The sequence below is a fragment of the Herpailurus yagouaroundi genome, unplaced genomic scaffold (assembly GCF_014898765.1).
Source record: "Herpailurus yagouaroundi ecotype Mexico unplaced genomic scaffold, PumYag 159, whole genome shotgun sequence".
Classification (NCBI taxonomy): domain Eukaryota; kingdom Metazoa; phylum Chordata; class Mammalia; order Carnivora; family Felidae; genus Herpailurus; species Herpailurus yagouaroundi.
Window position 1 is genome coordinate 10,749,336 of NW_024412400.1, and position 21,116 is coordinate 10,770,451.

Sequence of the window (21,116 nt, forward strand, 5' to 3'; positions counted from 1 at the left end):
TTCCTCATCTAAAACTGCTTTATTGGTTCAATTACCTTCCTTCTGAAATGATCTCTGGCTATGCTGGTTGTTTGGGTTTTGTTTTGTTTTGTTTTGTTTTGTTTGGTTGTTTTTTTTGTTTTGAAACATATCTGGAAAGCTTGTAGCTCTGCTCAAATAACCACAGGCTGTTCACTTTGGGGTGACTATGGTGGGGTGGCATCCGAGAAAAGCACATGAATTCCTAATTTAGTACAGGCAATTTTAGACCAGGGCTTAACCTCAGACTGTCATACGATCAGTTAAATAAAGGAGTCGAGTTTGTAGGAGGAAGCGATGAACGCACGTGGTACGAATGGGGAGCAGGGAAAATGTAGGCCCCTCTTCAGGTGCAGCTACTGCCCAGTTCCGGTGGATTCTTGCTGCAGGATAGCTTGAGCCATGTGCTGCTACGGCGTGTGATTTTTTTTTTTTGTTTATTTATCTAGTTTGAGGGAGACAGAGACGGTGCTCATGGGGGAGGGGCAGGAGGAGACAGAGAATGCCAAGCAGGCTCTGCGCTGCCGGTGCAGAGCTGGATGCGGGGCTTGAACTCACGAAACCGTGAGATCATGACCTGAGCCGACACCAAGAGTCGGACACTGAACTGACTGAGCCACCCAGGTGCCCCAAAGCTTGTGATTTTTAATGTCATGCACACCATGCTCTCTACGTTTGAGTAGAGATTTTCAAATATAAATACGAGGATATAATGAATGGCTATATTATCATCAGTCAGCCTTCACACTATCATTTTGGCATTCCTGTCTAACTGCCCCCCACTCCCCTGCCAATGGCTTCTTTGGGGGATGAAATATTTTAAGGCCAATCTCAGAGAAACTTCTAGATTTAGTTTTACAACCAGAGCAACAATACACACGATGGCTTAGAAATGCAAACCATACAGAAGCGTGTGTGTGTGTGTATATATATATATATCACAAAGCAGAAGCCCCTCAGGCCGCTCCCCTCGTCACCCAGCCACAGTCTCTGGAAGGAACCTCTGTTACTGTGTACTTTCCTCCGCATTCCCAGCGCATAAACAAACATCTCTACTTCTCAAAAAAAAAAAAAAAAAGAATCATAGTGTGCTCATTGTTTTGCAACTGTCTCCCCACTTGAACTGTAGTCAGTAGAATTATTCTTAGACGGCCACAAATAGCTTTCCTCCCTCAAATACTTACTCTGTTCCAAACTATCTGGCTTTCACTCAAGCTGGGTCTTTTAGCCTCTGTGCACCTCAGGCCGTCGGGAGGCCCCACTAATTTTCGATGCTTTCAAACCACAAGCTAATGGCCAGTGTGTCACAACTGTGGGTGGTGCTTTCCCCCCTCCTGCAGATAATTTGGGCCTCCTCCTGGATCCCCAGCCCCAGTGGGAGGAGGAGACCGTGATCCTGACCATGGAGGTTTGGGGGGGTGGTGGTGTTGAAAGGGCTCACTCACCGATGAGGCTGCCCAACTGTTGAAGTTGTGGCTGTCCCTCTCCGGGGAGACAGAAGAGGCATCCACCACAGCGGCCGAGAGGTATAAGACGAAGGCACTGCCATTAAAGCACAGACCCTGGGAGAGACAGAGGGGTGGGGTGGTCAGGGAGTGTGGAAGGTCTGGGCACCTCTGGACCTGAGAAGTGGCCAGGACCGCATGCCAGGTGTGGAAAGGGTGCATCTGGATGCTCGGGAAGGGCTTTTTTTTTTTTTTTTAAGTTTATTTTTTATTGAAGGGGACAGAGAGAGAGAGAGAGAGAGAGAGAGAGAGAGAGAGAGAGAATGCACAAGCGTGTGCAATCAGGGGAGAGGCAGAAATAGAGGGAGAGGAGAGGGAGAGAGGGAGAGAGGGAGAGAGGGAGAGAGGGAGAGAGGGGGAGAGAGGGGGAGAGAGAGAGAGAGAGAGAGAGAGAGAGAGAGAGAGAATCCCAAGCAGGCTCCTTGCTGTCAGATCCCGATACAGGGCTCAATCTCATGAACCATGAGACCATGACCTGAGCCAAAATCAAGAGTCAGATGCTCAACCGACTGAGCTACCCAGGTGCCCCCCACCCCCGAAGCAGCTCTTCAGGGCCTCTAGGAGGAGAGGGCTTAACACCAGCTTATATACAATACAACCAGACACTCCTCACCTGTCCCCCAAGATACTCAGGCTGCCTGCTCATCCCTTCAGCCGCTTCTCTCTCTTTCAATTTGCTCTTATTCCTTGCTTCACCCAGATTTCAGCCATGGCGACCTACTGGCTGAGGAAGGCAGGTAGCTGGGGGCCCCAGCAAGATCTGCCTGGTCCATGGCCCCAGCAGGTACAGCCCTTCAGCACCTGTCCCTGACCCAGAGCTGGGAGACAGCCTTTCCCAAAGCAGGCGAGCTGATCCATTTCCCTACTCTAAGCAGGGTGGGACATTTAGGTGAACTCCTCAACCCTAGCAACAAGTTCCTCAAACTAAAAAGAAGATTATACATATTAATAGAGCCCTTTGGGAACTAATCTTTCCCTTGGCTTCACCTTATTTTTTCCTATTCTTAGAGAAGACAGATATGTAAATCCAAGTAGGTATTTGGTTTTCAGCTATATTTAAACTCTAGGAAATCATACTGTGAAATGTGCAAAACCTGATCCTATCTGAACAAGGGTGAGAGGAGGGGGTGGGGTGGGGGAAAACTGATGCAGAAACCAAAGCTTTATACAGGTAGGAAGAAGGTGGCTCTCAAGGCATAGATCCTCTGTGGTCTAACAGCTCTCCCTCAGGAATTCAGAGAGACAGGAACAAATAGGGGCAAGGGGAGGAAGCAATATCTTTTTCTTCTTAGGGAAAGAAAGGCATGTAGAATTTTCCAGATGCAGGTCCTAGCATTCTGAGGTGGGTTGTGTATCCCTGTTGCCTCCTCCACACTTATATTATGCCGGGTTAACGAGATTAACCTTTATGATAAGGGTAGTCCAGGATTCAGGGTATCCCCTGATGCTCATCTGCATAGAAATGTGTCCCCAAGAAGACGTGGTTTCCCTGGATGACTCATTATGTTTGCTGGTTGTGGGGTTTTTCTGGGTCCAGAAACACATTTGTGCATTACAAAAAGTTTTTATAATTAATTAATTTATTTTGAGAGAGAGAGAGAACACAAATGGAGGAGGGGCAGAGAGAGGGAGAGAGAGAATCCCAAGCAGGCTCTGCGCGGTCAGCACAGAGCCCGATGCAGGGCTCAAACCCATATACCGTAAGATCGTGCCCTGAGCCAAAGTCGGATGCTCAACCGACTGAGCCGCCTAGGCACTCCCCCAAGTTTTTTTTTTCAATTGCACATTACCTCCAGAGTTTTATACATTTGCATGAATGTATAAAATGTATAAAATGTTTTATACATTTGCATGAATAAAGGACTCTTCATATATATTTTTAATGCTGAAACAGCTAAAGGTAATTACCTCTGAGGAGTGGGGGACCTTAGTTTTCACTTTGTGGCCTTTCCACAGGTAGTGGTTAAGTTTATTTTTATTTAATCAACTAGTCACGTCTTACATTCGAATCATTAAAATGCTTAAGAAAAAAATTTAAAAGTAATGCATGTTCCTGGTAACCAAATAAAATCCAGTGTGGATAGAAGAATCTGGAGTAAAAAGTCAGTCTATTTTTTTCACCTCAGCTTTTTCCTTTGGGATATAAACAAACACCCAATTTTATACAAAAGGAGCCATAGAGTTATGTAAACTTAGAGGTGTTTTTTTTTTTTTTTTCTTCACTGAAAAAGATACCAAGGGCAATTTTGCATGCCTGTCCAAACAGATGACCTCATTTGTTGTCGTAACACAAATACCTTAGAATCTAACTTTCCCCTATCGATGGGCATTTCACGTTCCTAGTTTTCCCAGGGTCACAAATGCTACTGTGACGAATGTCTTTAAACAAGTATTTGGGGGTGCCCATGCATGTCCAGTCCCCACACAAGGGGAGAGATGACGGAGACAGCATTCGCAGAGGTCAGCCTGGTCAGGACTGCCCTGACACTGGCCCTGGGCCTTGTCCCCACTGCTGGGTGGGTGAAGGGCCGGCGAGGGAGTGGTGACAAGACTCCCTGAGGATATGTGTCCCCATCCCTTAGTAAGTGTGGCCCAATCCATTTTTCCAAGGCTCTCTTTCCCTCGGAGAGAAGCAGGGAAGGGCTTTCTTCCCCCCTGCACCACCCTGCGGGGCCCTGCTGGGTAATCACAGCCTCCATTCCTGCTACCTCGGTGTGGAAACTCCTCCTGCCCGCTTCTCCCCACACCATCTTCCTAGGACTCCCAAATTAAGTATGTATGGGGGATGCCTGGAGTGGGAAACTAGTGAAAACAGGTGGAGAGAGGAAAGAAAAAAGAAGGGCAAAGAAATCAGGATCTGAGATTGTTTTTTTCTTTTTCTTTCTTTCTTTCTTTCTATTTATTACTTTGAGAGAGAGACAGAGCGTGAGCAGGGGAGGAGCAGAAAGAGAGGAAGACACAGAATCCAAAGCAGGCTGCAGGCTCTGAGCTGTCAGCACAGAGCCCGACGTGGGGCTCAAACTCACGGACCGCGAGATCATGACCTGAGCCAAAGTCAGACACTCAAACGACTGAGCCACCCAGGTGCCCCAGGATCTGAGATTGCTATAGAGGTTAAAGAACAGAGATCTGTGTGGCTACAGAAGTGGCGAAGGGTAACACACAGCTTCGGCAGCCTCTGGAATATCACTGAGCTTCGTCGAAACACAAGGTCGCACTGCTCTAGAGAAGCAGGACCCGAGTCTGAGGCTGCTCAGGCTGAAAAAACCCTAGAGCACCCCCCCCGCCCCCCCCTCCCAACTCAAATGCCAGTTCTCAAAGCATCCCCGGGCTGCAGGGAACCCAGAACAAATACAGTGTCTTACCAAAGTTTCCCAACTACTCCGTTTTGGGAGAAGGTGGAGGGAGGCTCTTCTTTTCTGAAATTTGATCCCTCTTTGGTACAGAATGTCCTACCCGCCCCCCCCAATAAAGGCACACAGATAAAAACTCTCAAATAGCTGGCCTCCTTGTTGGCCCTCCACCGTGTAGCACTGGTGTCCACGACTGACCGAACCTAACTGCGGAGAGAGAACTCCTCATCCCTTCACAGTGGAGAGGAGGAAGGTCCTCTCAGCTCCAGCGATTTCCCGAAGGCTAGGACCAGGGCATTTGTGAACCCTGGCCGCCAAGGAGACTCCAGGGTTGACGGCTGTGGTTGGCAGCAGGGGACCTGCTTCCCATTCCCTGGCTATCAAAACCCTTTCGGTGTCTATTTCTTCACCTGCAAAATGGAAATAATCCACCCCGTGTTTGCAGTTAGGGTGAGGTGAAATGATGTAATCTATGAAGGACCCAGCCTGACCTCTGGCACACAGTAGGTGCTTCATGAATGGTGGCTGCTACTGCCTATAAAAGGAGGCTGTGCCCTCTGCCCTGTACTGCTCAGAGTGCTTGCAACGAGGCCGACAGGGATGAGCTGTGGAGGATGAATCCTCAGAAAATGCATTTGTGCAGGTCCTGGTGCTTAGTGCCCCAAGGAGGACAAACAGTATTGCTTTGAAGTTTTAGCTCAAATCAGATTTGTCACAAAGCACATCCCAGCCTCTCTGGGTGACGCATATGGCCCAGAAAACATGCCTACAATTGAATCCATTCCAGTGCAAAGCTCATGCCTTATCAAGCAAAGAGCTACAGGCAAAACTATGAGACTCTGGTTTTTGTCATGTCCCATGGGCTGGTCTCCCAGCCAAGTTCCCAGTGGATGAAAGCCTGGTCTGCTCATCCCTTCTCGGCAATCTCAGATTCCCCAAATGCTCTGAGAACCAAAAGTAAATCCAAAAGTCATCTGGCAGCAAAAGCTGACTTGTACTGACATGGGGGCAATGCAGTCTTTATTACTCCTCTTTGCAGGAAAATGCACGTGTTCGTGCAGAAATGCTAACATGTCTGATTACAGTGCTGCCCCCAGACTCAGGATCTTACGCAGTAAATGCACCAGATTATTATCTTTCTAAAATCTGAGGGGGTGGAAATCCTGATTCTAAACATATCTGGCCTAGGGGTGCCTGGGTGGCTCAGTCAATTAAGCATCCGACTTCGGCTCAGGTCATGATCTCAAGGTTTGTGAGTTCGAGCCCCACATCAGTCTCTGCACTGACCATGTTGAGCCTGCCTGGGATTCTCCCCTCTGCTTATGTGCTCTCTCTTTCAAAATAAATAAATTATAGAAAATAAATTTAAAGAAAAAAAAACTACAGAAAACATGCCTAGGAATTGAGACTCAGCAGAAGTGGAATTAAAGGTACTGCTCATTCTTGCATCTTAACCATTGGCTCTCCCGTTACAGTTTCCAAGTTCTCTTCCTCCAAGTTCACAAGTACTTTCCTCAAGACATCCTTTAAGACCCATCGTCCTCCCAAACAGCATTCCTCCCGTTCCTCCAGGTCACTTGAATGATGCCCTCTCCCCGTATTCCCACGTGGCCGTTACTTCGAGGTGCTTTCTACCTTTTGTGATTCCCCACATCCAGATGAATCTTTCTTCCCGGTGCCCACCCAGCGAGGCAGGACGCCCGTTCCAACCAGGCTGCGTGGGCTGCCCCAGGCAGCTACGGGCACCTCGGCTGGAGTTACTTTCAGAGCCTGCCCCATGTTCCCGAAAATCATAACGGAAAATCCTCACGTTCGTATTTGGGGAGACTGTTAAGAGTCCGTCAATGTGTTCCGTGCAATCAAATGAGACCTGTTATTTGTGTATGTGTGTGTGTGTGGGGGGGGGGGGGGCGGTTAACTTAGCTAGCTCTGAAAGCAGCTCCCAGAAAGAACCAGGCCAGATACACTTGAGCAGTGAGGCCGCTAAAGCCTGCCAGCTTTATTTCGGTTTACACCACACTTACACACTATGCTTCAAATCTGGCTTATCAGTCGCTTATTTGGAATTGGATAGTTTTTTGATCCACTGGTTGAAAACAAGCAAACAAAAAGATAGTATCGCTCCGAGCCCTGTTTTGTACACACACACGTGTGGTACCACTTGGGTTTTTTTTTGGTTTTTAAAAATTTTTTTTTTTTTCCAACGTTTATTTTTTTATTTTTGGGACAGAGAGAGACAGAGCATGAATAGGGGAGGGGCAGAGAGAGAGGGAGACACAGAATCGGAAACAGGCTCCAGGCTCTGAGCCATCAGCCCAGAGCCCGATGCGGGGCTCGAACTCACGGACTGCGAGATCGTGACCTGGCTGAAGTCGGACGCTTAACCGACTGCGCCACCCAGGCGCCCCTTTTTTGGTTTTTTTAAATCGTGCAGCCAGTCCAACTCCCCAAAAAAAGATTATAAATTCTCCAAAGGCAAAGGGGACCTCACCTTCTATCTCTGAGCTCCCCTCAGGATGTGTGTGATCAGTCTTCGAGATGACACTAAATGCTGCCTCCTCTCTCAAGAGTTCCCAGCTGTCCCAAGCTGAGGTGGTAGTTTCCATCACACTTTGTACATACCTTCACCTCGCTATATGTCATAGGGTACCATGATGGGTTGATTTTCTGTGTTAACCTGACTGGGCCACAGGTGCACAGATATCTGGTCAAACGTTATCCGGGGTCTATCTATGAGGGCTTCTGGATGATATTAACATTCAAATCTACAGCCTGAGTAAAGCAGACTGTCCTCTCTAATGTGGGTGGGCCTCATCCAATCAGTTGAAGACCTGAATCGAACAAGAAGGCTGAGTAAGAGAGAACTGCTCCTGCCTGACCGCCTTGAGCTGGGACATCAGTCTTTTTTCCTGCCTTTGGGCTTGAACAGAAACATCAGGTTCCCTGGTCCTCAGGCCTTCGGGCTCAGACCGGAACCACACCATCAGTGTGCCAGGGGTGCAGCTGGCTGACAGCAGATCTTGGGACTTCCCAGTTTCCATAATCATGTGAACCAATTCCTTCCAATAAATCTCTTCATGTGGGTGTGCACGCACACACACGCACACACACACACACACACACACACACACACCCTATTGCCTATGCTTCTCTAGAGCACTCTAATACAGACTTTGTATCGAGAGTGGGGTAGACAGATTTGGAGTCTGGAGTGGAACTGATGCTATAACAAATACCTAAAAATGTAAAAGTCGCTTTGGAACTCGATAATGAGTAATGGCTGGGGAGTTTTGAGGAGCATACTAGAAATACGGATGTTGAAGGGGATTCTGGTGAGGGCTCAGAAAGAAAAGAGAAGAGCTAGAGAGAAAGGTTCCATCTTCTTAGGGAATACATAAATAATCACAAACAGAATCTTAGTACAAGTGTGCATGTTGAAGGCCACTGTGGAGAGATCTCAATGCACACGTGGGGAACATGTTTTTGGAAACTGGAGGAAAGGTGATCCTTGTCATAAAGTGGGAAAGAATTTTGCTGAACTGGGTTCTATTGTTTCATGGAAGATAGAGCTTATAAGCAACAAAACTGGATTAACTGGATATTTAAATGAGGAGATTTTTAAAACAAAGTGTGAAGGCAAGGCTTGGTTCCTTCTGTTTGTAGTAAAATGCAAACGGAAACAGATGAATTGATGAAGAAATTGTTGGGGTGCCTGGGTGGCTCATTTGGTTAAGTGTCCGACTCTTGATTTAGGCTCAGGTACATGATCTCACAGTTTGTGGAATCGAGCTCCACATCGGGCTCTGCACTGGCAGCACAGAGCCTCCTTGGGATCCTCTCTCTCCCTCTCTCTGCGCCCCTCCCCTGCTCTCTCTCTCTCTCAAAATAAATAAACTTACAAAAAAAAGAAACCGTTAAGCAAAAAAGAAGCAGAACTTGATGGTCTGGAAAGTCCTTAGCTTAATCCATATTGTAAAAAATAAGAAAGCTTGCTCTTAAGAGAACACCAGAGGTGTGGCCGAACAACCATTTGATAAAGAGATCACGGGTGCAAACCACAGATCTAATTTTGTACAGGCAGAAGCCAGGAACAGGTAAGGGATTATATGCGTGAAACACTGCCAGTTTGAATGAAAGCAGGTGGAGATGGGACAAAATAAAGGAGTTCTGTCGAATTTCTAGGATTTCAGGTCACGATCTCATGGCTCGTGGGTTCGAGCCCCGCGTCGGGCTCTGTGCTGACAGCTGGGAGCCTGGAGCCTGCTTCTGATTCTGTGTCTCCCTCTCTCTCTGCCCCTCCCCCACTCACGCTGTCTCTCTTTCTCTCAAAAATAAACACTAACAACAACAGCAACAACAAAAATTAAAAAAAAAAAAAAAGAAGAAATTCCTGGACTTTCCCATATGCGCAGTTTCACACTCAGGTATAATCACCCTAGAGACAATTGGATAACATAAAGATTATCTGCTGTGTTGGGTTCTCCCTGGCTTTGCCCCCTGCTTTGCCGGCAGGGAGACAGACAACTGAATTGAGGAAAGAAGGACTAAGTTCCAACCTGCGTAGCTGGCAATGGACAGTAACAACACCCCCGGCTTCCTTACCACTGTTGTCCAGGGCACCTGCGGGATCCTGGTGTAGGTCATTGTTATGTAGATGATGAGGAAGAAGACGGTGAGGACCCAGTAAAACACGGCTACAAACATGACCCAGCCAAAAGCAGGGACCCGGAAGTACTCGGTTCCGGCGATGAGTGTCCACACCAGCAGTCCCAGAACCTGCAAAACGGTAGAGGCAGTGGAAAAGAAAAGGGACACACAAGGAGAAAATAAAGAAAGAAGCAGAGACAGAGGAAAAAAAAAATTATATCAAGTGTCCATTACAGCCTTTATTCCTATTTCCACATACACACAACTAACAAATATAAAACGGGTTGCAAACTCGGGTGCCCATAAATGCCAGAAGGTACAATTTATTGTCAAATTGGCTTGAGGGCCAATTTTTTAAAAAGTAAACTCTACCCCCCCCCCCCCAATGTGGGGCTTGAACTCACGACCCCAAGATCAAGAGTCACACGCTCCACTGATGGGGCCAGCCAGGTCCCCCTGTGGTGCACCAGTTTTCTTAGATCTTTCTTTTTTCCTCCAAGGAAACACAGCAACTCAAGTTTGTACATGACGATCTTGATTTTTAAATATTTATTTATTCCTGGGAGAGTGCTAGCAGGGGAGGGACAGAGAGAGGGGGACAGAGGATCCAAAGCGGGCTCTGTGCTGACAGGTTGACAGCAGCAAGCCCGACGTGGGGCTCGAACTCACAAACTGAGAGATCGTGCCCCGAGACAAAGTCGGACACTCAACCAACTGAGCCACCCAAGTACCCCGATAGTCTTGATTTTTAAATGTTAGCACTAATGATGATTTTTAAAACGCCATGAGGGCACAAACCACACACATCTGTGGCTGGAATTTGCTCACAGGCTGATACTTGTCAAGAAAACAAGACTGCAGGTGTACTTGAGGTCTACTGGGACTGATCTGCTCTCAAGGGATGAATCTCTGAGGATACCTCACGGCCACTACTGTCTGCCCCCCCCCCCCCCGCTTTCCTTCACGCCTCTCCCCCTCTTCCTTGCAGAGGGCAAGTAACACATGGCCTGAGAGAGCTTCTGAAAAGGAGAACAAGCAAGGGCCCAGGGCAGATGCCGGCATTCAGCGTTTTAACGTAAGTTGTGCATTTATTCCGGTAACAGCCATCCAAATCTTCACCACTGCTGACGAACAAGACCAAAGCCAAAGCCAAATGAATGTCACCCATGAACTAGAGGCAGCTTTCATCAAGGGAAAAGAAACCGATCCAAACTGCAGGCGTCTTTAGCCCTGAACAAAGGGAAGCCGCGACAAAGTATGCATCTCGCATTCCAGTACCTTCCAGGGACCAGGACTTTATTCCTAAGCCATGAAGAAGTTAGATCCAAACCATATCCCCAGGAGACAGCATCAGGAGCCCGGGGCAGGCTCTGGCTGCAAGTTCTGGATTGCTGTGTGACTCAGGACAAATTATTTCATTTCTGCTTTAGCTGTGTTCAAGGTGTAGGGAACAAAATACTAAAGAGACTTTAATCACAAAGCTGGGAAGATGGTTTTCACTCACTTGTTTAACCCTTGAGAGCACCTAAACTCTGCCAGGCCTCCTGCTATCAGGCCCCAAGGACGGGGTCAGGCACACATTACTGAACACACCCTGCTGTACATAACTTAGAGCCTCGTGAGGGGAAATATCTGCATAATTCTAATTGTGACAAATGCTGTGAAGGAGAATGGAGGCTGTGGTAAGGGTGTGTAACAGATATGACCTTGTTGCAGGCATGGGAAGTGTCAGGGAAGGCCATGCTGAAGAATACCCTCCAGACCCAGTAAGAGCTGGCGAGAGAGACAGATGGGAAGACAGAGTTCTAGGCACAGAACTTTCGTGCGGAGCGGGGAAGGGCTTTGCTGCCTTCTAGAACCTGTAAAGAAAGTATAGAAAGTTAGGACACTGGTGCAAAATGTTAGGTTGGGAAGGGTCAGATTATATGGGCCCAGGCGTAAGTTCTTTATACTGTCGCCAGCTAGACCCAGAACCTGACCTTTACTGCCTCACCTGCTTGTACTTATCGACCTCTGTCCCTCATTTTTCCTTAAGCTCTTCTTTCTAGCTTATCTTTTAACTCAGGCAAAAGACCGGACGGGCATAACATCCCATGACAGAAATTGAAACTACTCCTCAAGCAACAGGAAGTGGCCGGACCATTCACAGGCCGGTTTGCACTTAACCCCCACTCATGCCTGTGCAGATAGACCATGGAGTGACCCAGGGAATGACCAACAGTTACCTTTACCTCACTGTAATACTAAACCTCCACCCAGTCTCCAAGTCAGAGGGCAAGCCTCACCTCATTTATGTACAGGCATGTTTCCTTAAGGCGCACGCGTGGCCTTATGCCCGCCTCTGCATACGATGACAAGGCTCCCCTATCTAAATATTCATCCTAATCCTAAATAAAAGGAACCCTTTCACCTTGCTTGGGAATCAAGGCTTTGAAGTTATTCCCCTCGATCTCATTTGTTGCAGATAAAGTTTCCTTTGTGCCACAACTCCACCAGGTGTGGTTCCTTCTATGCCTCACCAAGGAGGGAACTCATGTTAGTTTGGTTGTAATACCACTCTGGCCGATTGAGGAGAATGGACACATGGAGGGGAAAGGGGTGTGTGTGTGTGTGTGTGTGTGTGTGTTCACGTGCGTGTGCACTCATAAGCAGACAAGCTCAGAGACTGTCACAATAGTCTCAGTGAGAGAAGATGACATATTCAAGACTTGAGATGGTGGCAGTGAATATGCAAGTGAGGGAATTCGAGACAGACTTCAGCAGCAGCTAGGACATTAACAGACTTCACAGGTTAGACCAGTGGAAAGACATGCAGAGTCTCTGGAAAGATACACGATGTGCATTAGGGTGTCATTTCCTCACCTGGAACAATGAAACAGGAACAGGTTAACAGGCTGATCTGAACAACAGTTCCTCAGTTGTTCAACCCATGCAATCTGAGGTGGTCAGGGACTCCAGATAGCGATTAGAAGGGGACGCTGCAGGGACAAGAGTGCAGGCCCCTTTTTAAGAAGGAAGACACATATGGGCCACCTGGGTGGCCAAGTCAGTTATGCGTCCGACTGCGGCTCAGGTCATGATCTCACGGTTCATGAGTTCAAGCCCCGCATCTGGCTCCCTGCTGCCAGCAAGAAGCCCGTTTCAGATCCTCTCTCTCTACCCTCCCCTGCTAGAGCTCTCTCTCTCAAAAATAAACATAAAAAAAAAGACACTGAAGCCCTCAGACAGGTTTCCAAGGGACATTTTACACTGCTCATGGAGAGAAGCCCACCTCTCTGGTAGTTTGGATGCTGTGCTGGAGAGCACTAGACAGACTCTAAATGTTGCTGTTTCCCTTCTTTCGAGTTGAAAGTTGCTCTTCTTTTGATCTAGTTGATACTGTACACGAATTCCAAAGCAATGCTTAATGGAGATGTGTTTTTATGCTTGCATTTGTGGCAGCAGAATTTATCGAAAGTGATGTACAAAATGGGACAGAATTCTGGAAAGTGCTAAGCCTCACACTAATGGGATTTCGGGCCTGAATTCAGCATAACTGACAGGTAATCTACACACATATACTTGACACTCATTGGATCAGTGAGACAGGTAGTAGATGTACTCCAGCGTGGTGGTGCCTGAAATAACATCACGGCGTTCTTGATTCCAACTGAAAGGGTGAGAACAGCCCTTTGTTGATGATGCACCCAGGAAACATTACAGCGTGTGAAAGAAGCATGGCAAACAGGGTTAGGGTGTCTTTCCAGGGGAGTGCAAGGGTTTAAGAGTCTCCAGTAGAAGCCCGTGTCCAGCTCACCAGGCTCAGCTAACAGCTCTTGGCTCTGCATGTGAAACGTTTTTCATTATTAAAGCAGAGTCCACTGCCTGGAGACGCTTTGTCTAATGTGCTAGCAGTGGTCATCTTTTACGCACAGGGACAATATCGTTAACTGAACCATCTCTCAAAGAGCAGGAGTACCTGACCCATGACCTCACCAGCAAACACAGTTAAAAGAATGCCCCTGTCAAGAAAAGAATTCTACCCAAGTGAATTTCCTAGGTAACAGAAATAAAAAGCAAGCCTTTTGTCTCTTACTATAACTGATACTGATGAAAATCACTCCACAAAAATGTTATTCATCTCCTGCTGTGTGGGTGTATGTGTACGTTCAAAACAAACTCTAGCTCTTTATTTGCTTAGACTACAAAAACAGTGTTTGTTTTTGTCACTGATGAGCATTTTTTTAGGCTAAGACTTTTTTGAATGGTAAAGCTAAGACTTAAAATTCGGGAGTGATAAATGCAGGTAAAAATAGACACAGAAATATAGAGAGAGCATATATAAAATATACAAAGAAGCAACAACCCCCATCCACCAACTGTAAATTCTCAAGAGAAACCAATATAAAAATTTTAAATCTACCCTTCTTCTTTCCTTTGCATCTGTAACTACCACCAGTATATCCTTTTCTTTCTCCCTTGAAAATATGAATCACGTTGTGCACGGTGCTTATAACTTGCTTCTCTGAGTATACATAGAATGCGGGACCTCCTTTCACGTTACTACGTACCGATCTAGGCCAATTTTGACAGTTGCCCGGTTTTCTATAATTCGTGTAACCAGTTCCCGATGGAGAGAAATTTAAGTTTTCTCCTTCATGCTTGTATAAAAATGCCCAGGGAACATTCTTTTAATTTATACCTGAATTCCAGGATGGATTCTGAGAAGTGAAATTTCTAGGCTATACGAAGTGTTAGAGATACTGCCAAATTACTCATCCAAGCCCTGGACTGACTGTACTAAAGCATGGTCTTCCCTTCAACCCCAAGTTCCCTCGTTTTAAATATTTCATTTTTAAAAAAAAAATTTTTAACGTTTTATTTATTTTTGAGACAGTGAGAGACAGAGCATGAACAGGGGAGGGTTAGAGAGAGGCAGACACAGAATCTGAAACAGGCTCCAGGCTCTGAGCTGTCAGCACAGAGCCCGACGCGGGGCTCGAACTCACGGATTGTGAGATCGCGACCTGAGCCGAAGTCGGCCGCTCAACGGACTGAGCCACCCAGGCGCCCCTCGTTTTAAATATTTCAAACCCGATTAAAAAAGAAAGAGATCTCACATTTTGCCTTTCCCTGCTTTACTGAAATGCAGCATAGAGAAAAGTGTACAAATCCGAAGTGAACAATGAATTTTCACAAACGGGAACAAACCTGTGTAACCAGCACCTGCACCAAGAAACAGAATGTGACCAGTGTCCTGGACACTGTAACCTCACTTCTACTTACTCGTTCCCTTCTCTGAGGGTAACTGACCATCTTCCTGATTCCTATTACTCTGGATTAGTGTTGCTTGTTTTTGGACTCCACATGCATGGAATCCCACAGTATGTACTCTTGCATCTGGTTTCTTTCACGCAGCATGGTGTGATTCAAGCACGACACCGAATGCCATTTCTTCATTCTCCTGGCTACACAGCTGTGGTTCTCAAACATACCGATCTAGGCCAATTTTGACAGTTGGGCCGTGAGCATCAGAATCACCTGCCCGGCGTGTTAAACCACAGATGGACGGACCCCACCCTCAGAGTTTGTTTCTGTAGATCTAGAATGGGATCTGAAGATGTGCATTTCTACAAATTTTCAGGTGGTGCTGATGCTGTGTGGGTCCAGGGACCACACGCTCAGAACCACTGATGTATAGTATTTCCCTTGTCTGTTGTAGTTTGCATTTTCCTGATCAGTGGTGAGGATGGCACAGCACCTTTTCAAATGCTTGTTAGCCACTTTGAGTTCTTTCCTTATTTATTGCTACGTTTTTTAAAACATCACTTCCTTCCTGATTTGTAAAGTTCTCTACATAAGAGGGATGGTAACCGATCGTATCTGTGGCAATATTTTCCCCATCCAGGTTTGCTTTTTAACTATCTTTTTTAACAGAGTCTTTTGTCATATGGAAGTTTTAAACTTTTACATAGTTAATTTTTTAATGCTTTTTATTTTTATTTTTTAATTTATTTTAATTAAAAATTTTTTTTCATGTTTTTATTTATTTTTGAAGGTGAGAGAGAGAGACAGAGCATGAGAAGGGGAGGAGCAGAGAGAGAAGGAGACACAGAATCCGAAGCAGGCTCCAGGCTCTAAGCTGTCAGCACAGAGCCCAATGTGGGGCTTGAACCCATGTACTGTGAGATCATGACCTGAGCTGAAGTCGGACGTTAAACCGACTGAGCCACCCAGGCACCCCAATGCTTTTTATTTTTGAGAGAGAGAGAGAGCACACGCACAAGCCATGGAGGGGCAGACAGAAAGGGAGAGAGAATCCAAAGCAGGCCCAATCATGATGTGAGCCAACATCAAGAGTTGGTCGCTTAACTGACTGAGACATCCAGGTACCCCAAACTTTTACATAGTTAATTGGTCCCCATTTAAGCCTTCCTCTATTCTTACCTGCTTAGGAAGGTCTTCAACACAAGATTATAAAAATATTGTCCTATAGGGGCGCCTGAATGGCTCTGTCAGTTGAGTGTCCTCTCCTGATTTCAGCCCACATCATGATCCCAGGGTTGTGGGATCAAGGCCCTCCTCTGGCTCTGTGGTGAATGTGGAGCCTGACTGAGATTCTCTCTTTCTCTCTTTCTCTCTCTCTCTCCCTCCCTCCCTCCCCTGCTCATGCACATGTACACGCTCTCTCTCTAAAATTAAAAAACCCTCATATATTTTTTTACAGTTTGTATATAGGTTCAGATCTTTAATCCAACTAGAATTAAGTTCCATATATGGGGTGAGTAAAGGCTAATTTTAATTTTTTTCTAACACATAGTCAATTGATCTGTAATCACTTATTGGTGATTTTTCACATACTGGGTGAGTTTCTGGAATCTTTATTTTAGTCCACCCATCTCTGTGACTGCCGTTCGAGTGCCAGCTACCATAGCTTCAGCACATACTTTAGGCTTCTGGATAAAGATGTCAAGTCGAACACATGAATCTAATTTTGCTCCTTCCCAAAACCATTCTAAAATTATCACGAGAATGGGATGAATAGGAAAGGAGACAAAAGCGACACATTTTTGGAAGCTTGGAACGGATAAAGGATAATGGACTTGGCCACTATGAGAAAGCTGAATGCTAAGCTGGTTGACAGGGAAAGTAAAGAACCAATGAGGCTCACTGCAAAGTCTGAAAAGACTCAGGCACCTCTGGGAGGGGGACTGGGAGAGAAGGGGGGGGGGGTTGCTAAAGTAAGGAGGATTTGTGGAAAGTTGTTTGAAAGTAGCTGTGTCCTAGATGACTTTAAAAAAGTGGGGAGTGGAGGTGCCTGGCTGGTTCACTCAATAGAGCATGTGACTGTTGATACTGTGGTCATGAGTTCGAGCCCCACATTGGGCACAGACTGTGTAACAAAAGAGGGGGAGCGGTGGGGGGAGAAAGAAAGTAGCTGTGTCCTAACCTTCTGTCCTACTTTAAGCTACTGGGTGAATGCCCCACCTTTGTCATTGGTCTGCAAGTTTATTCTAGGTAGGGATTCTCAACCTCAGTCCTACTGACACAGGAGGCCAACAATTCATTGTTGCAGAGGGCTGTCCTGAGCAGGATATTTAGCAGCATCCCTGGCCTCTATCTACTAGATGCCAGCACTAAGCTTTCCCTCTTCCTCTTACTGATAATTGAAAACGTGTCCAGAAATTGCCAACTGGTTCCTGGGAGACAAAATCACCTTGTTTGAAAACCACTCTAAAGAAGGTTTAAAAAAAGGGGGGGGGGGGGGCGAGGTCTCTGGACTGAGGGGCACAGTTGAAGGTTTGAGTAACAACCTGAAAACAAGAGACTTCTATGACTCTTCTATGTGAAGACTTCCCTACCCTCCCAGTCCCTAACCTTTCCCTTCCATGGGTTTTTGGGGGTACTGGCAGCCAAGCCTTCACTCCCACAAGAGAAAAGGCCTTGGGGATTCACCAACACACAGCTTGGCCAGGTCAACCCACAATGAAGTTCCAAGTTGATAAGCCCCACCTATGTGCTTCGAGCATCCCAACAGCTTTGTACTCTTAAAACATAGGCAGACAACCAAGGTTACCAGATCTGTGATGGGGGAAGAAAAAAAAAAAAGCTTGTATAATGGGGCAGAGAGCTGAGACCAAAAAACAAACTGGAAGAAAGGAACTTTGAAGAGGGAGAAAAACAATCAGTATTCTCAGGGAGAAAAGACATTATAGTAGTGAACCAAAAACATGTTACAGAAGGACATAAATAGTCCTTCAGAAACAAAATTAGCTTTGAAATTACAAATAGGATAGCAGAAATTTAAAAATGCAGTGAAAGTGTTACATGATAAAATTGAAGAAACCTTCTAGAAAAGATAGTGAAGAAACAAGAAGATGAAAAAAAAAAAAAAGAAACCAGGATAGAGGGCAATTAGAGGACAGGTTCAGGAGGTCAACCACCTGAATGATATGTTTTAGGAATATAAACTAGAGAAAATGGAGGGAAAGATATCAACCAGAGAATCACTGAAGAAATCTCAGAATTTAAGGACATGAATTTCCACATAAAAGGGCTCCCCTAAGAACCCAGCACAATGGATGAAAACAGATACCAATGAAGAAGGTAAATCATGAAATTTCAGCACATCAGGTACAAAGAGAAGATTTTTAAATTTTTTTTATTAAAAAAAATTTTTTTAACGTTTATTTATTTTTGAGTCAGAGAGAGACAGAACATGAACGGGGGAGGGTCAGAGAGAGAGGGAGACACAGAATCTGAAACAGGCTCCAGGCTCTGAGCGGTCAGCACAGAGCCCGACGCGGGGCTCGAACTCACGGACCACAAGATCGTGACCTGAGCCGAAGTCGGACACTTAACCGACTGAGCCACCCAGGCGTCCCTAGAAGATTTTTTTAAAGGACCAAAGAACAAACAGGTCACCTACCCAAGATCAGAAACAAGAATAGCTTTTAAGCTTTTCTAAAAGAAATAGGATGTTAGAAGACACAGGCAAATGCCTTCAAATCAGAAAATGATTTCTTTTTTTTAAGTTTATTTATTTTTGGGGGTGGAGGGGCAGCGAGAGAGGGAGGGAGAAAGAATCCCAAGCAAGCTCTGCACTGTCAGGGCAGAGTCTGGCTCGGGGCTCAAACTCATGAACCATGAGATCATGACCTGAGCTGAAACCAAGAGTCGAACACTTAACCGACTGAGCCACCCAGGCACCCTGGGAAAGTGATTTCTAGCCCCCAAATTACCCAGGAAAATTATCAATGAAGAGCATGAGAAGAACACATTCCTCCCTCCACTCCCCCCAAACATGCAATGTTGGATGTGATTCACCAAAATGAGGGTAGAAACTCTTTTTTTTTTTTTTAATTTTTTTCAACGTTTATTTATTTTTGGGACAGAGAGAGACAGAGCATGAATGGGGGAGGGGCAGAGAGAGAGGGAGACACAGAATCGGAAGCAGGCTCCAGGCTCTGAGCCATCAGCCCAGAGCCTGACACGGGGCTCGAACTCACGGACCGCGAGATCGTGACCTGAGCTGAAGTCGGACGCTTAACTGACTGAGCCACCTAGGCGCCCCTAGAAACTCTTAAAAAGGAAACATGGACTAGACTAAGAGGAAAGCTATACAGGAGAGAGGTGAGAGCAATCCCCAGGATGAGGGGAAATCAGGCAGGACAGGTGCTCCATGCCAGACTGGGACAGTGACTCAGAAGACAGGCATGACAAAGGCTATCACCACCTGCTTTATGTCACTTTACTTTCTTTTCAACCTGGTGAGGCTATTAGGAAACTTGCTCTACCAAAGTGAGGGAGGAAACCAAGAAACAGGAAGATAAGGGATCCAAGAAATTCAGCCCAATACAAAGGTAAAGGGAATTCCAAAGTGAAGGGAGGTCTCCACGATGATTTTTATCATCTAAGATAAAGATGACCCTGTGACTATGTGATGTGACAGCCCTTGTGGGCAACTTTACTAAGAGGCTAATACAGGAAAAATGTGAGACAAATTAGCTACAAAAAAACCCACAAAACCCTAAGCAAATAAAAATAGTTGTACTATGTTAATAACTTAAGTAAAAACCAAAAGAAAGAAACTGCAACAGTTGTCTGTAGTTAGGTGTTCACTACAACCCTCCACCCTAAATAGTATTTGCACAGAGGTAACAATGAACACTAAATATCAACCTAAATGCATTATAACATGGAGGACAGAAGCAACAGGGATGGTGCTACGGACTGAATTGTGTCCAAGCCCCCCACCACCTGCCAATTTATATGTTGAAGCCCTAACCCCCTATGGGATGGTATTTGGAGATGGGGCCATTAGGAGGTACTTAGGTTTAGGTGAGGTCATGAGGGCAGGTCCCTCATGATGGGATTAGTGCTCTTACAAGATACCAGAAAGCACATCCCACCCCACCCCTGCACAGGCACCAAAGAAAAGTCATGAGAAGACGCGTCAAGAAGGCAGCTGTCTGGCAAAACTAAAAGGCAACCGAGGGAATGGGAGAAGATATTTGCAAATGACATATCAAAGGGTGAGTATCCAAAATCTATAAAGAACTTAACAGACTCAACACCCCAAGAACAAATAATCCAGTGAAGAAATGGGCAAAAGACATGAATAGACACTTTTCCAAAGAAGACATCCAGATGGCTAACAGACACATGAAAAGATGCTCAACATCACTCATCATCAGGGAAATACAATTCAAAACCACAATGAGATACCACCTCACACCCGTCAGAATGGCTAACATGAACAACTCAGGCAACAACAGATGTTGGCGAGGATGTGGAGAAAGAGGATCTCTTTTGCATTGTTAGTGGCAACGCAAGTTGGTGCGGCCACTCTGGAAAACAGTATGGAGGTTCCTCAAAAAGTTAAAAATAGAACTACCCTACGACCCAGCAATTGCACTACTAGGTATTTACCTAAAGGATACAGGTATGCTGATTCGAAGGGGCACACGAACCCAAATGTTTACAGCAACACTATAGGCAACAGCCAAGTATGGAAAGAGCCCAAATGTCCATTGATGGATGAATGGATAAAGAAGATGTGGCATATATATATATATATACACACACACACACACACACACACACACACACACACACATATATAATACACACACACACACACATATATATAATGGAATACTATTCAGTGATAAAAAAAGAATGAAATCTTGCCGTTTGCAACAATGTGGATGGAACTAGAGTGTATTATGCTAAGCGAAATAAATCAGAGAAAGACAAATATCATACAATTTCACCCATATGTGGAGTTTAAGATACAAAACAGATGAACATAAGGGAAGGGAAGCAAAAATAAGATAAAAACAGAGAGGGAGACAAACCATAAGGGACTCTTAAATACAGAGAACAAACTGAGGGGTGCTGGCAAGGTGTTGGGTGGGGGATGGGCTAAATGGATGAGGGGCATTAAGGAGGACACTTATTGGGATGAGCATTGGGAGTTACATGTAAGTGGTGAATCACTAAATTCTATTCCTGAAATTATTATTTAAAAAAAAAACAACAACTTATTTGGTGGTAAAAAGAAAGAAAGAAGGGAAGGGAAGGGAAGGGGAGGGGAGGGGAGGGGAGGGGA

The 21,116-nt window shown here is 45.7% G+C and overlaps 1 protein-coding gene across 2 annotated transcripts in view; it reads right to left on the reverse strand.

Annotated features, from left to right (window-relative positions):
* CMTM8 (CKLF like MARVEL transmembrane domain containing 8) overlaps nt 1-21,116 on the reverse strand; it is a 100,457-nt gene that overhangs the window by 559 nt on the left and 78,782 nt on the right. For both annotated transcript variants that reach the window (XM_040479978.1, XM_040479980.1), the window contains exons 2-3: nt 9,479-9,652; nt 1,464-1,580 (exon numbers count right to left, since the gene is read on the reverse strand). In XM_040479978.1, coding sequence (XP_040335912.1) covers nt 1,464-1,580; nt 9,479-9,652 — 291 coding nt within the window. The remainder of the gene's footprint in view (nt 1-1,463; nt 1,581-9,478; nt 9,653-21,116) is intronic.